Genomic DNA, 12,163 nt, shown 5'->3' on the forward strand with positions numbered 1-12,163 from the left:
CCCTGGTGGCTCAGCAGTAAAGAATCCACCTGCGATGCAAGAGACATACGTTCGATCCCTGGGTCGGGAAGATGCCCTGGAGAAGGAAATGGCAACCTACTCCAGTATTCTTGCCTGGAGAATTTCATGGACAGAGGAGCCTGGTGGGCTACAGTCCATAGGGTTGCAAAGAGTTGGACAGGACTGAGCAGCCAACACCTGTACTTGCCATACTGCCTTGGGCATAGTTCCACGTCAATGCACGTAAATAGGTCCATTGCATTCTTTTCAATCGCTGCTGAGTGTTTCTCCAGCTGAGTGTCTCTCCAATCTGACTGCCTCTGCCTTTTAATTGTTTTGATCATTTATATTTGTGTTTAATGCAATTATTGATATGGTTAGTTTTCTCTTTTCCTTCCATTTACTCTTAACCTATTTGTATCTTTGTATTTAAGTATATTTCTTGGAAGCAGTATGTGATTGGGTCTTATTTCTTAATTTTTAAAAGAAAAGTACAACCGCTTCATTGAGGTGTGATGCACATACCATGCAACTCACCCATTTAAAGTACAAAATTCAACAGTTTTAGTATATCTGCTGAGTTGTCCAACCATCACCACAGTCAACTTGAGAATATATCCATCATCCCCAAGAGAAACCCTCAACCCATTAGCATTCACTTCGCATTTCTCCTCAAGCCCCAGCCTTAGGCAACCACTAGTCTGCTTTCTTTTGGACTCTATGAAGTGAAGTGAAGTTGCTCAGTTGTGTCTGACTCTTTGCAACCCCATGGACTGTAGCCTACTAGGCTCCTCTGCCCATGGGATTTTCCAGGCAAGAGTACTGGAGTGGGTTGCCATTTCCTTCTCCAGGGGAAATTCCCAACCCAGGGATCAAACCCAGGTCTCCGGCATTGTAGGCAGACGCTTTACCATCTGAGCCACTAGGGAAGCCCATGGACTCTATAGATTTGCTTAATCTGGACATTTCACTTTAATGAACTGATATCATCTATTATGAATGGGCTCTTTCTCAAAGTGGATTGTTTTAAAGTATATTCCACCCTGGCTGAGATCCCACCTGATTTGTGGTCTGCTCTTTGTTTACCTTTTTCTCCAGTCTGAAAATCTCTGCCTTGTGTGGAGTGTTAGCTCATTCACATCTAATGTGATTCCTGGCTTAGTGAGGTTTTAGTCTCTCGTCTTGCTACTGTATTCCATTTGCCCCAAGTACTCCCTGTTCCTCCTCTTTCTTTGGAAAGAATGCTTCCCTTTCTTATGATTCCATTATTTCTTTTGTTAACTTATTGGCTATGATGCTCAGTTTTGTTATTTTAGTGGTTACACTGGGGTTTAAAGTATACATCTTGAGTATAACAGCCTACCTTGAGGTAGGATTATGCTGCTTCACATATAGTATAAAAAACCTGCAATATTATACTCCTGTTTATTCACTCCTTCCTCTGTGCTACTGTTGCAATAAATTTGACTTACACATGCTATAAAATCCACAACACTTTATGATTTTTGTTTAGTCATCTATTTTTAAAAGAGATTTAATAAGAAAATATCTTATGTATTTAACCATATAACTACCATTTCCAAGGGCTATTTATTCCTTTTGTAGATCTATATTTCTGTCTGATGTCACTTTCTGCCTGGAGGACTTCCATTATATTTCTTGTAATGAGAGTCTACTAGTGATTAACTTTAATATGTCTGAAAAGGTAGTTATTCTGCCTTCATTTTTAAGAGATATTTTCATGGCTTATAGAATTCTACAATGACAGGTTGTTGTTGGGTTTTTTTTTTTTCTTTCAGTACTTTAAAATATTTCTCTAATGTCTTCTTGCTTACATTATTTCCAACGGGAAACTCTGTATTGAATGTGCCTTTTTCCTGTGTCGGCTTTCAGACTTCTTTCTTATTATTGAGTTTGGAAAATTGTAATCAAATGTGTTGGTATAATTTTTTTTTCTTGTGCTTGGGCTTTGTTGAGTTTCTGGATCTGTGGGTTTTTATAACATTTGCCAAATTTGAGAATTGTTGGGTTGCTATTTCTTCAGGATTTTTTCTGTTTTATCCTCTCTCCTCCTTCATGGATTTCAATTACATCTATTGATATATTGGCCTTTTGAAGTCGTCTCACATCTTACTGATGACTACTTTTTTTTTTTTATTCTTTCTCAGTGCTTCGTTTCATATAGTTTCCATTACTATAACTTTAATTCATTAATCTTTTCTTCCACAATATCTAACCTGCTGTCCATCTTATCCAGTGTATGTTGCACCTCAGACATGGTAGCTCCATCTCTAGAAGTTTGATTTAGTTATTTTTTAAATTTATCTTTCATGTCTCCATACAATTTTTTGAACATATGGAATACAGTGCTAATAGCTGTTTTCATGTCCTTGTCCTTTCATTCTAACACCTATGTCATTTCTGGGTCAGTTTCAATTGCTTGATTTTTCTCCTCATTATTTTCCCATTCCTTTCCATGCCAGGTACTGTTTGATCAAATGACAGACGTTGTGAATTTTTACTTTGTTGACTGCTGGTTATTTTTCTATTCCTTTAATATTCTTAAGCTTTGTTATGGGACAGTTAAGCTGCTTGGAAACACTTTGATCCTTTCTGGTCTTGCTTTTAAGAATTTTTTTTATTGAGACCAGAACTATGTTTAGTCTAGTGCTAATTATTCCCCACAACTAAGACTTTTTTGTGAGTACACCGCCTAATAAATTATGAGCTTTTTCTAGTCTGGCAAAACTATACACTGTTCTTGGCCCTGTTGGAGCTCTGAGTACTGTTCCCTATAATTCAGTGGTCCTTTAGAGGAGCAGTTTGCTCCAGGGAAACATTTGGTAATGTCTGAGGACATTTTTTATTGTCATAGCTAGGGGTGCTACTGGTATTTAGTGGATAGAGGCTAGGAATGCTGCTAAACAACCTAGGATAGCCCCCAACAAAAAGGAATTTTTCCATCTAAAATGTCAGTGATGCCAACTGACACTGAGCAACTCTGCTATAACCCTTGCAAATCATTCCTTCTCTGGCCTTCAGTAGTCCCCTCACATGCATGTGCTGGTCAGTGCTCTGATGAATTCTCAAGAAGGACGCTCTACAGATCTGCAGATTTCTTTCCCATGCAACTCCTTTTCTCCAGCACTTTGTCCTGCAAATTCTTAACATCTGTTCTACCAAATTTCAGCTCTCACTCTCTCTCACTCTCTTTTTGGCCACACCTTGCTGCATATGGGATCTCAGTTTCCCAACTGGGAATGGAACAGGGCCCCTGCACTGGAAGCACAGAGTCTTAACTGCTGCACCCCTTCAGAAGTCCCTCAGCACTGTCTCTGTAGCTTAGGAAGTCAGCTAAGCTCTTGCTGGGCACCTCCTTCCTGTGCTACAGCCTAGAGACTCTTTCAAGGCAGTGAGCAAGGGTAATCAAGGGCTCACCTGTTTCTCTCCCTTTCTCAAAGCTCACCATCCTTCACTTCTTCATGCCGAATCTTGAAAGCTTTGTTTCATGTATCTTGTCTGCTTTATTGTTGTTGCTCTTTTATGTTTAGGCCATGCTATTTTATGTTGTGGCATGTGGGATCTTAGTTCTTCCATCAGGGGTTGAACCTACACCCCTTGCTTTGGGAGCATGGAATCTTAACCACGAGACTGCAAGGGTAGCCCCTGTTGCTGTTTTAGACAGGAGGGTAAATGTAGTTCTGGTTACTCCATGTCGGCTGGAAGCAGAAGTTGACTTCTTATTTATTACTGCTATCAAATAGTCTCTTTCTCTCCTGTCTTGTGTCAAGAAAGCAACTTTTCTTGTTTCTAATCTTCTCAACCACTAATTATGTGCTATATTTATTTCTGTATCTTCTCAGTAAGCACCACTTTTGTTACTCACGATACACTCTCCATTCCCTATATTTTTCAGTTTGGTTTGTGTTTTAATTTTGTGTCTCAAACATGAGATTCACTTGTGTTCTTCTATTTGAAACTGTAAGCTCATATTTTAGTTGTGCTTGAATTTAGCATTATTTTAAAAATCACCATAGCATGATTTTATTTTTGTACTTATTCCAATTCTTTGATTTATAAATTTGTCTCAGGAAGCAAAATTTCCTCTGAAATGAACAATAGCAATTGATTTCATCTTGTGTTCAATTAACAGTAATCTAGCTATTCAATAAAGGAAACATTTTGAAGTTCTTGTGGTGGGCAAAGTTGTATTTACTGTTGGATTAACATAACTGGTAATAAATCATAAATACTAGCTTATTAGGGGAAATATGAGTCATGAATAATAAAAGGAAAAATCTTGGTATTGTAGACAAATAATTTAATTTGTATCATTAACCTCAAATGTGTTGGGATAAATGAGCATTTCTCTAAAATCTGCTCATCCCTTTGGGGGAGCTTCTCCAAGCTATTATGAAGTGAGGAGCCAGTCTATGCAGAAGATATTCAGGGAAATATTCAGGAATTTGTAATCCTTACAGATAGTAAATAACAATGGAAGCAAGAGTGAGTTTGACCAAAAGGTTGCTTAGTCCTTTGGGTTTGGACATTTGTTTCTATTTCAGTTGCTGTATCAACATATAAGCTTATAGAATTTTAAACGCACAGATGATTTTGTCACCAGCCTGAGAGATTCTAATCATTGGCAGCAAGGGTTTAAAAAATATAGGAGACTACGCAGAGGGATGGTACAGGGAGGGAGAAGGGAGGGGGGTTCAGGATGGGGAACACGTGTATACCTGCGGCGGATTCATGTTGATGTATGGCAAAACCAATACAATATTGTAAAGTAATTAACCTCCAATTAAAATAAATAAATTTATATTAAAAAATAAAACAGAAGATGATAGTAAATAAAATATGAATGCATCACTTGTAAACAAAATATAGAAAGTCCAGTTAAAATCAGATTACTTCCAGAAGATACAATTTTATAATACTTCTTTGGAGTTAGGAACACATAATGATACAATGTGATAATGTCCTGCCTTCTGTGGCCAAGTTTCAAATAATGTTGAAATAATGTATCTAAAATAGAAGATTTGATACCTAGAGTCCCTAAATCAGGACCACCTGCCCATTGATTGAATCTTTCAAATACTTTGCAAGATACTGAGGAAAAACAAACAGCCAAGTAATGATATTTTGCTTAAGGCCAACTGTGTTTTTCAGAGCAGTGCTCTGTGTAGTAACTGAGTGGTTTTTCAAGGCGCTCATGAAAATTAACCAGATCAGTTTGATATTGTCATATACTTGCCAATATATAGCCAGTTCAACCAAAAAATTTTGGTCCCCTTTCTCTCTAATAGTTTTCCTACCTTTTCAAAGCTCCCACCCACTGATGAAGCAAAGGTCCTGTTCATTAACCTCTTTATGCTGACTATGTGACCCTTTATGCACAGTGACCCTCTTCCTTGGGTAGGACTGTGCAATTGCCTTCAAAGTGCTTTAACAATTTAGTGCCACTTAAGCAGCGGCATTTTTTTAACCTTCTCATCTTCAGCTTTGAGTGCTGGAGATAATGCAGAAAACTGCCTTTTGAAGTTATATTGAACTCACTGACTTCCATCAGAAGCGTATCAGTAGTTGCAAACGTTACAGTGTAAATTAAATCCTTGAAGAGTCTGAGCCATTTGCAGCACTGGAAAGCGAGATGCTAAGGATTTTTTATTGCTTGGAATCCCTAAGCTCGAAATGTCTTTGTCTTTGATGTGTATTTGAATACTCTCTTGATTTTCCATGGCACTCTAAAATTGCTTCACAAAAGAAAAGTCAGATATTTAGTGCTGGAGATATTCTATAAAACTCAAGAATACCTAAAATTATCTAGTACTAATTTATTAATGTTTAATTAGAATTGATTTATAACCTGGGTAGCATTGCTACAAGGATGCATCTTTGCCACTGTTGATAAATGTTCATATTACTACTTTGAAGAACTTACCAATTTTTTTATTTATTTGATTTGGGAGACTGAAAAAAAATTGTATCATGGACTATATAGTAAAGAAAATACTTTTACATTCAAAGATCTAAAGGGACAAAGAAAAAGATAGAATGGAAACACGTATGGTCTAACTTAGACATTGGCAATTTTTCTCTATAAAGGGCCAGACGGCAAATACTTTAGACTTTATGGGGGTCATCGGATCTCTGTGTTAGTTTCCTAGGGTTCCAGTAACAAAATATCCCAAATCTGGTGGCTTAAACCAACAGAAATTCATTCTTTTGATTCTAGAGGCAAGAAGTATGGAATTGAGGTGTTAGAAGGGTCATGCTCCCTCTGAGATTCTAGGGAGAATCTGTTCCATGCATCTGTCTGGCTTCTGCTGGTTGCTGGCAGCCCTTGGCATCGCTAGGCTTGATTCAGTCTCTGCCTCCATCCTCACCTGGCCTCCTTTCTCATTTGTTTATAATTCTTTGTATCCAAATGCCCCTCTTCTCTCTGTATAAAGAAAACAGTCATTGAAGTTGGAGCCCATGTGAACTTAGTATGACCTCATTCTAACTCTATTATAACTATTAATACAAAGACTGTATTTCTAGATAAGGTCACATTCACAGGTACCAGGGGCTAGGACTTGAGCATATATTTTGGGGGAACTGCAATTTAATTCACTACAGTCTCTGTTGCAGTCACTCAATTATGTATTTTCAGCAGGAACACAGTCCAGGAGAATACATAAACAAACATATGTGCTGCATTTCAGTAAAACTTTATTTACAAAAACAGGTCATGGGTCAGATTTGGTCAAGGGACTAGTTTTCCAGTGCCTCATCTAACTAATTGAAACAAACTGCAGCAGAGAAAGAAACTAGTTTTTCCTGGCATTAGTTTATTTTTCAAGTATAAAAATGCATTTATATTTATATAAATAGCAATGTGTATACATGCTCAGTCACTCAGTTGTGCTTACCCTTTGTGACCCCATGGACTGTAGCCCGCCAGATTTCCTCTATCCGTGGAATTCTCCAGCAAGAATATTGGAGTGAGTTGTCATTTCCTACCGGAGATCTTCCTTACCCCAGGGTCAAACCTGCATCTCCTGTGTCTCCGGCAGGTTCTTTAGCACTGCACCGCGTGGGAAGTCCTATATATGGCAATACTTATTTTTAAAAAGCTGTCAATTTAGGGCAAGAGATGGAACCTTTATGATGACTTCAAATCCCCAAATTCTATTACCAAAGATGCTTAAGTTACAATTTTTTCTGGTCAATGAAATGCTTTTTGATGATCATACAGTTATGAGAGTCTACGTAAACCTTTCCTCCAAAGAGAGCAAGACTGTTTTGGAAACAAGATTTTCCTTTAACTCAGGGATATTTATTCACTGCGTTACAAAAAAATGTATCTGTTTCCCTCACTATGCATGTGTTCCCTGAGGGCAGGGACGTTGTTTGATTCAGTGTTATGTTCTCAGCGTATTAGTGATTCAATAAATATTTATCTAAAGTAACTTTTATTTGTTGGAATAACAAGAGTGAGTTGGTGGGTTGCTGTTTTAATCCTATTGTGTAAAAATACTCCTGTCACCATACCTTGAAATTATTTATTGTCTTAAATAGAAAGGAAAGCTACATTAAGGGAAATCCAATTTCTATTAAAAGCTATTGGAAGGATTGGTAAAGAGAAAAATGGAGTAATGAATCAGCAGGGGTCAGTGAAAAACATTCATCTTTTTAAATCAGAAGGGGTCAGTGAAAAATATTCATCTTTTTATAATAGAATTCATCAAAAAGAAGACAAAGGTAGGGATGTCAAGATACATTTCAACAACCAAGCTAAAATATTAGCAACTCCTTTTAAGCACCCAGCTCAAATCATAGCAGAGACATATGAAACCCCATGTGGGGTAGCTGTCAGTATGGGAAGGGTGGGATTTAGTTCAGTTGGAGAGATGGCAGGAGGAATATCCAAATTTTTCACGCAGAGGCTCTGGAACTTTGGGGTCATTCCAGCTCAGAGTTTTCCCCATCTCCTCATCACTGGATAGAAGGCAGAAGTGAGAAAGTGAAAAGTATTAGGAGTTGTAATTTCGCTCAGAAAGAATTGAGACTTGTTGACAGTCGGCGCAGATGTCAGCTGAGCCACTGTCAGTGAATCAGAGTTAGCTATGAGACTCCACGTTGGAAGCACAAGAAAGAGCAGGGTAATGTACATCCTCATGGCTAAGGTTGAAGAGGCAGAGACTGCTGGGAGAAGGGCTTTATAAGTGGAAGAAAGTAGCTATATATGAGTCCCAGCACTAAGGACATGGAACCCCAGAGAAAGACCGGGGCCACTGGGACTCAACTGTTTCAAGTTGATTATGGAATTAGTCAAGTACAAAGTGAGGTTAGGAAAGGAGTGGGGGTTGGGAAAGGCCTGAAAGCTGAAGGCAAGGCCTTTGCGGACCTTCAGATTAAAAGGAGAGACAAAATGAGAAAGAATAAAGACAAAGGAGGACCAATTAAAATGTGGATCAGCCCTGGGCCACTCTCCCTCTCCTGGGCTCACATCTCCAGGGACAGAGGCTTTTCTGCCTACCTTAACCCCTGTCAGGAAATTCAAGAAAGAGTAGGTAGGCAAAGAAACACTATTCACCTTGCTTCTTCTGACTCATTCTTGCTACTGGCCCTTGCAAGAAACTACCCCATCAAACTAGCTACTCAAATTGCCTTAAATATCAAGATAGTGCTGCTTCAATCCATTTTCTCAAGAGGAAATGCTTTTGAAGGAGAGGAATAGGAGAGAAGGGTCCACTTTTGCCACCAGTCAAGACATGTAGGTCCTTAACACATGATACCTGTGCCCTTTGAAGGAAATGTCTGTTAAAAAAATAAAAAATAAAATATATGTTCAGTGCACTTAACAAAGTTTTACTTCTAAGAAGCTCCCAATTTTCTCTTGCTCTTTAAAAACAGATTAAAGAAATAAAAGTAGTTTTGTTTTTTTTTGTTAAGAAACTTTTTTCGTGAATAAAGAAAATGAGACAGGAGAAAACTTTTCCATTGTGAAAAATTTAGAAAACATTGAGGCCAGTTTTTAGCTAGCTTCTGGATCAAGATTCGAGCTTGAGCTTATTGTGTGTGTGTGTGTGTGTGTGTGTGTGTGTGTGTGTGTGTGTGTGTGTGTGTGTGTGTGTGTGATTAAGGTGATGGAGAAGGAAATGGCAACCCACTCCAGTATTCTTGCCTGGAGAATCCCATGGACTGAGGAGCCTGGTGGGCTGCTGTCCATGGGGTGGGAAGAGTCAGATAAAACTTAGCCACTAGATCATCATTAAGGTGAAGATTCGATCTAGTAGCTTCAACAAGGATTCATAACACTCATTACCAGAGGGTGCGCCTCACCCCCTGATGAGACAGGACACCTTAAACTGATTTCACCAGTGTTCATTTCTTGGGGAAAGTGAGTTTCCACCATATGCAATAACACCCTTCCCTCCCACCATTCTCCAGGTTAAGAAGGCCGTCGGGTTTTAGATGAACGTAATGCTGACAGAGGATGAGATGGTTGGGTGGCATCACCAACTCAATGGACACGAGTTTGAGTAAGCTCCGGGAGCTGGTGATGGACAGGGAAGCCTGGCGTGCTGCAGTCCGTGGGGTCGCAAAGAGTTGGACACGACTGAGTGACTGAACTGAGCTGATGCTGACATCATGCCAACCTTGTATCTCCACAGGCAGACCACTGAGGATGGACCCCTGAGCCGACCCGGCCACAGCCAGGACTGATGTGCCCCGGGAAGGAATGAAGTATGGATGTGAAGGAACGGCGGCCCTACTGCTCGCTGACCAAGAACCGCCGGGAGAAGGAGCGGCGCTATACGAACTCCTCGGCGGACAACGAGGAGTGCCGGGTTCCCACGCAGAAGTCTTACAGCTCCAGCGAAACCCTGAAAGCCTTTGATCACGATTCCTCACGGCTGCTTTACGGAAACAGAGTAAAGGATTTGGTTCACAGAGAAGCGGATGAGTTCTCCAGACAAGGTAGGTAGGTCCTTGTCCAAGTGAAACGTCGGGCACGCTTAGTTCGCGCTAACTTGCTGGTGTCAGGATGCCATGATTATTTTCTTAGATTGACGTTCTAGCGTCTGATTCAGACTGTGAGAGTTAGGTGATCCCAGAGTCTTCCGCATTAGAGGTGGAAAGCCACCCGTGGGCATATGGAGCCCCAGACACAAGTCCTTCCTGCACACAGTCAGAGTGTTGGAGCATAACTTCCAGGCTCAGGAAGATGCTCACAGTGCTTTTCTAGTTAGAGTTGGTGTAAGGAGAACAGAACTGTCGGTGAGGAAACCCATCTGTATTCTTCCTCCGGATCACCTCCTGATCCATCCAGCCCAGCTGTTTCTGACTGTTTATAGGAGAACCTGCTTCACAAGAGTTCCATTTTCTCCCTCAAAGGCAATCTAGGGCATTAAGGTTAAAACATCCTAGTTTCCCATAATATAATCTGTTATGGTTTGATCATTCACATTTATTTGTTGAACATTTTTACACTCTTGTTTTCTGCCTGCGTGTTCAACCAGTTAAAGAGTTTCTGCTGTAACTTGACCTCACAATCCTAACCTTTCTGATATCCACCCATTAAAAGACAGTAGCTTCTTTAAAGTTAGCAAAAATGTTAGTTGCTCAGTTGTGTCTGATTCTATGCAACCCCATGGGCTGTAGCCCACCAGGCTCCTCTGTCCATGGAATTCTCCAGGCAAGAATACTGGAGTGGGCTGCCATTTCTGAGCAGGGAAATCTTCCTGACCCAGGGAACAAACCTGGGTCTCCTGCACTGCAGGCAGATTCTTTACCATCTGAACCCGGGAAGTGTACATAGAGACATTTTGTTTCTTCTACCATAGTCTTGAGATATGTGCAACATTACTACTAATACAATCTCCTTGCTCCTGCATTGTACATTTAGCCATAGCTTAGTGTCACTTAGCAAATTGCATCAAGAAATGAGGAAAAATAAAGTTCAAAATAAAGAATATATTCATTCTTTTCCAGTCACCTTACAGAAAGTGTGACTCAGTCTGATCCTGAGCAGGAACAAATTTCAGAAAAAAGTAATACTGCAACAAATCATTAAAATTTTTGAAAATTTTCCATGTTTTTTTTTTCTTCTCTGCATTGTGGAAAGAGCCATCCTAACTAGATTGAAATAGCGTTACCTCACCTAAAACCAGTTTATGTCAAGAAGACTTATCTGATTTACCAAAGGGAGATTTTTTCCCCCCACTTAACTTCCTTACTGTTTTGTTTCCCCCCACCTGCCTTACTAATTACATGTATCAAATTGCATGAAAGAGGGCAAAATTGTTTAACAGTTTTAATCCAGTTTTTAAAGGAAATATGGAACACGTATTTGAGATAGGTACTCTTGCAAAATTAAGGGTCTTGAGCTTGTTGTCCAATGGGCGAGTATTCTAAACCCGATTTTTTGTTTCATGTTGTCTGTACAGCTACTGTAGATTATCAGGGTATATTTTTCACCAATTGCAAAAATAGGAGGTACTGTAGACATGCAGGCAATGGGAGCCTGGTGAAGTCTTGCCTTTTATAACAAAAATAACTGTGTAGTGACCTATGGGGGAAAAAATACCTTGTGGAATACTATTAGAGAAAAAAGCTGCACATGTGGTATTATGCACCCAGGAAACACATCCCCACCCCAAGTAACCGTTTAGTTTTGGCAGAGAGGAGGATGCTTAACAGGTTAAAAATAGCGAGCCGCAATTTTCACCTCCCAGGCAGCGTTAATCCAGTGCAGACTGTTAATGACACGGTGAGACCATCTGTGGAAACCCTGGAACCTTAGACTTAGGGGACCAGGCAGTCCTATTGCCCGGCTCCTTGCCAGCCAAGGGCTAGAGCGGGAAGGGACCGGAGGAAAGAGACAGAGAGGCAGGCAGCTGACAGAGGCCTCCTGTCAGGAGAGACTGAGGGGAGTAGTGCGAGGAGGGTTAAGAGAAGTGAAAGGAAAAGCGAAAGTGCAGCGTGTGCTGGTGCTACAGCGCACTCGACATGTTCATAAATCAGATTGTATGAAAAACGTAAATGGAATGCATCGCTATTTATAGCCGAGGCGTGCTGACTCCTTACCTCGCTGCCGTCTATGTGCTGGGAGGTGTGTGCACCGTCGCTGAAGTCTCCCAGCACCCTGGGAGGTGGGGCCTGAGGGCAG

At 40.2% G+C, this 12,163-nt stretch overlaps 1 protein-coding gene across 7 annotated transcripts in view; it reads left to right on the plus strand.

The window, feature by feature from the left end:
* Positions 1 to 12,163, plus strand: part of TENM3 (teneurin transmembrane protein 3) — a 2,757,765-nt gene that overhangs the window by 2,294,428 nt on the left and 451,174 nt on the right. For all 7 annotated transcript variants that reach the window (XM_060406900.1, XM_042241437.1, XM_042241441.1 and 4 more), the window contains one exon: positions 9,666 to 9,972. In XM_060406900.1, coding sequence (XP_060262883.1) covers positions 9,741 to 9,972 — 232 coding nt within the window. In that variant the 5' untranslated portion in view covers positions 9,666 to 9,740. The remainder of the gene's footprint in view (positions 1 to 9,665; positions 9,973 to 12,163) is intronic.

This window comes from Ovis aries, chromosome 26 (assembly GCF_016772045.2).
Source record: "Ovis aries strain OAR_USU_Benz2616 breed Rambouillet chromosome 26, ARS-UI_Ramb_v3.0, whole genome shotgun sequence".
Taxonomy (NCBI): Eukaryota; Metazoa; Chordata; class Mammalia; order Artiodactyla; family Bovidae; genus Ovis; species Ovis aries.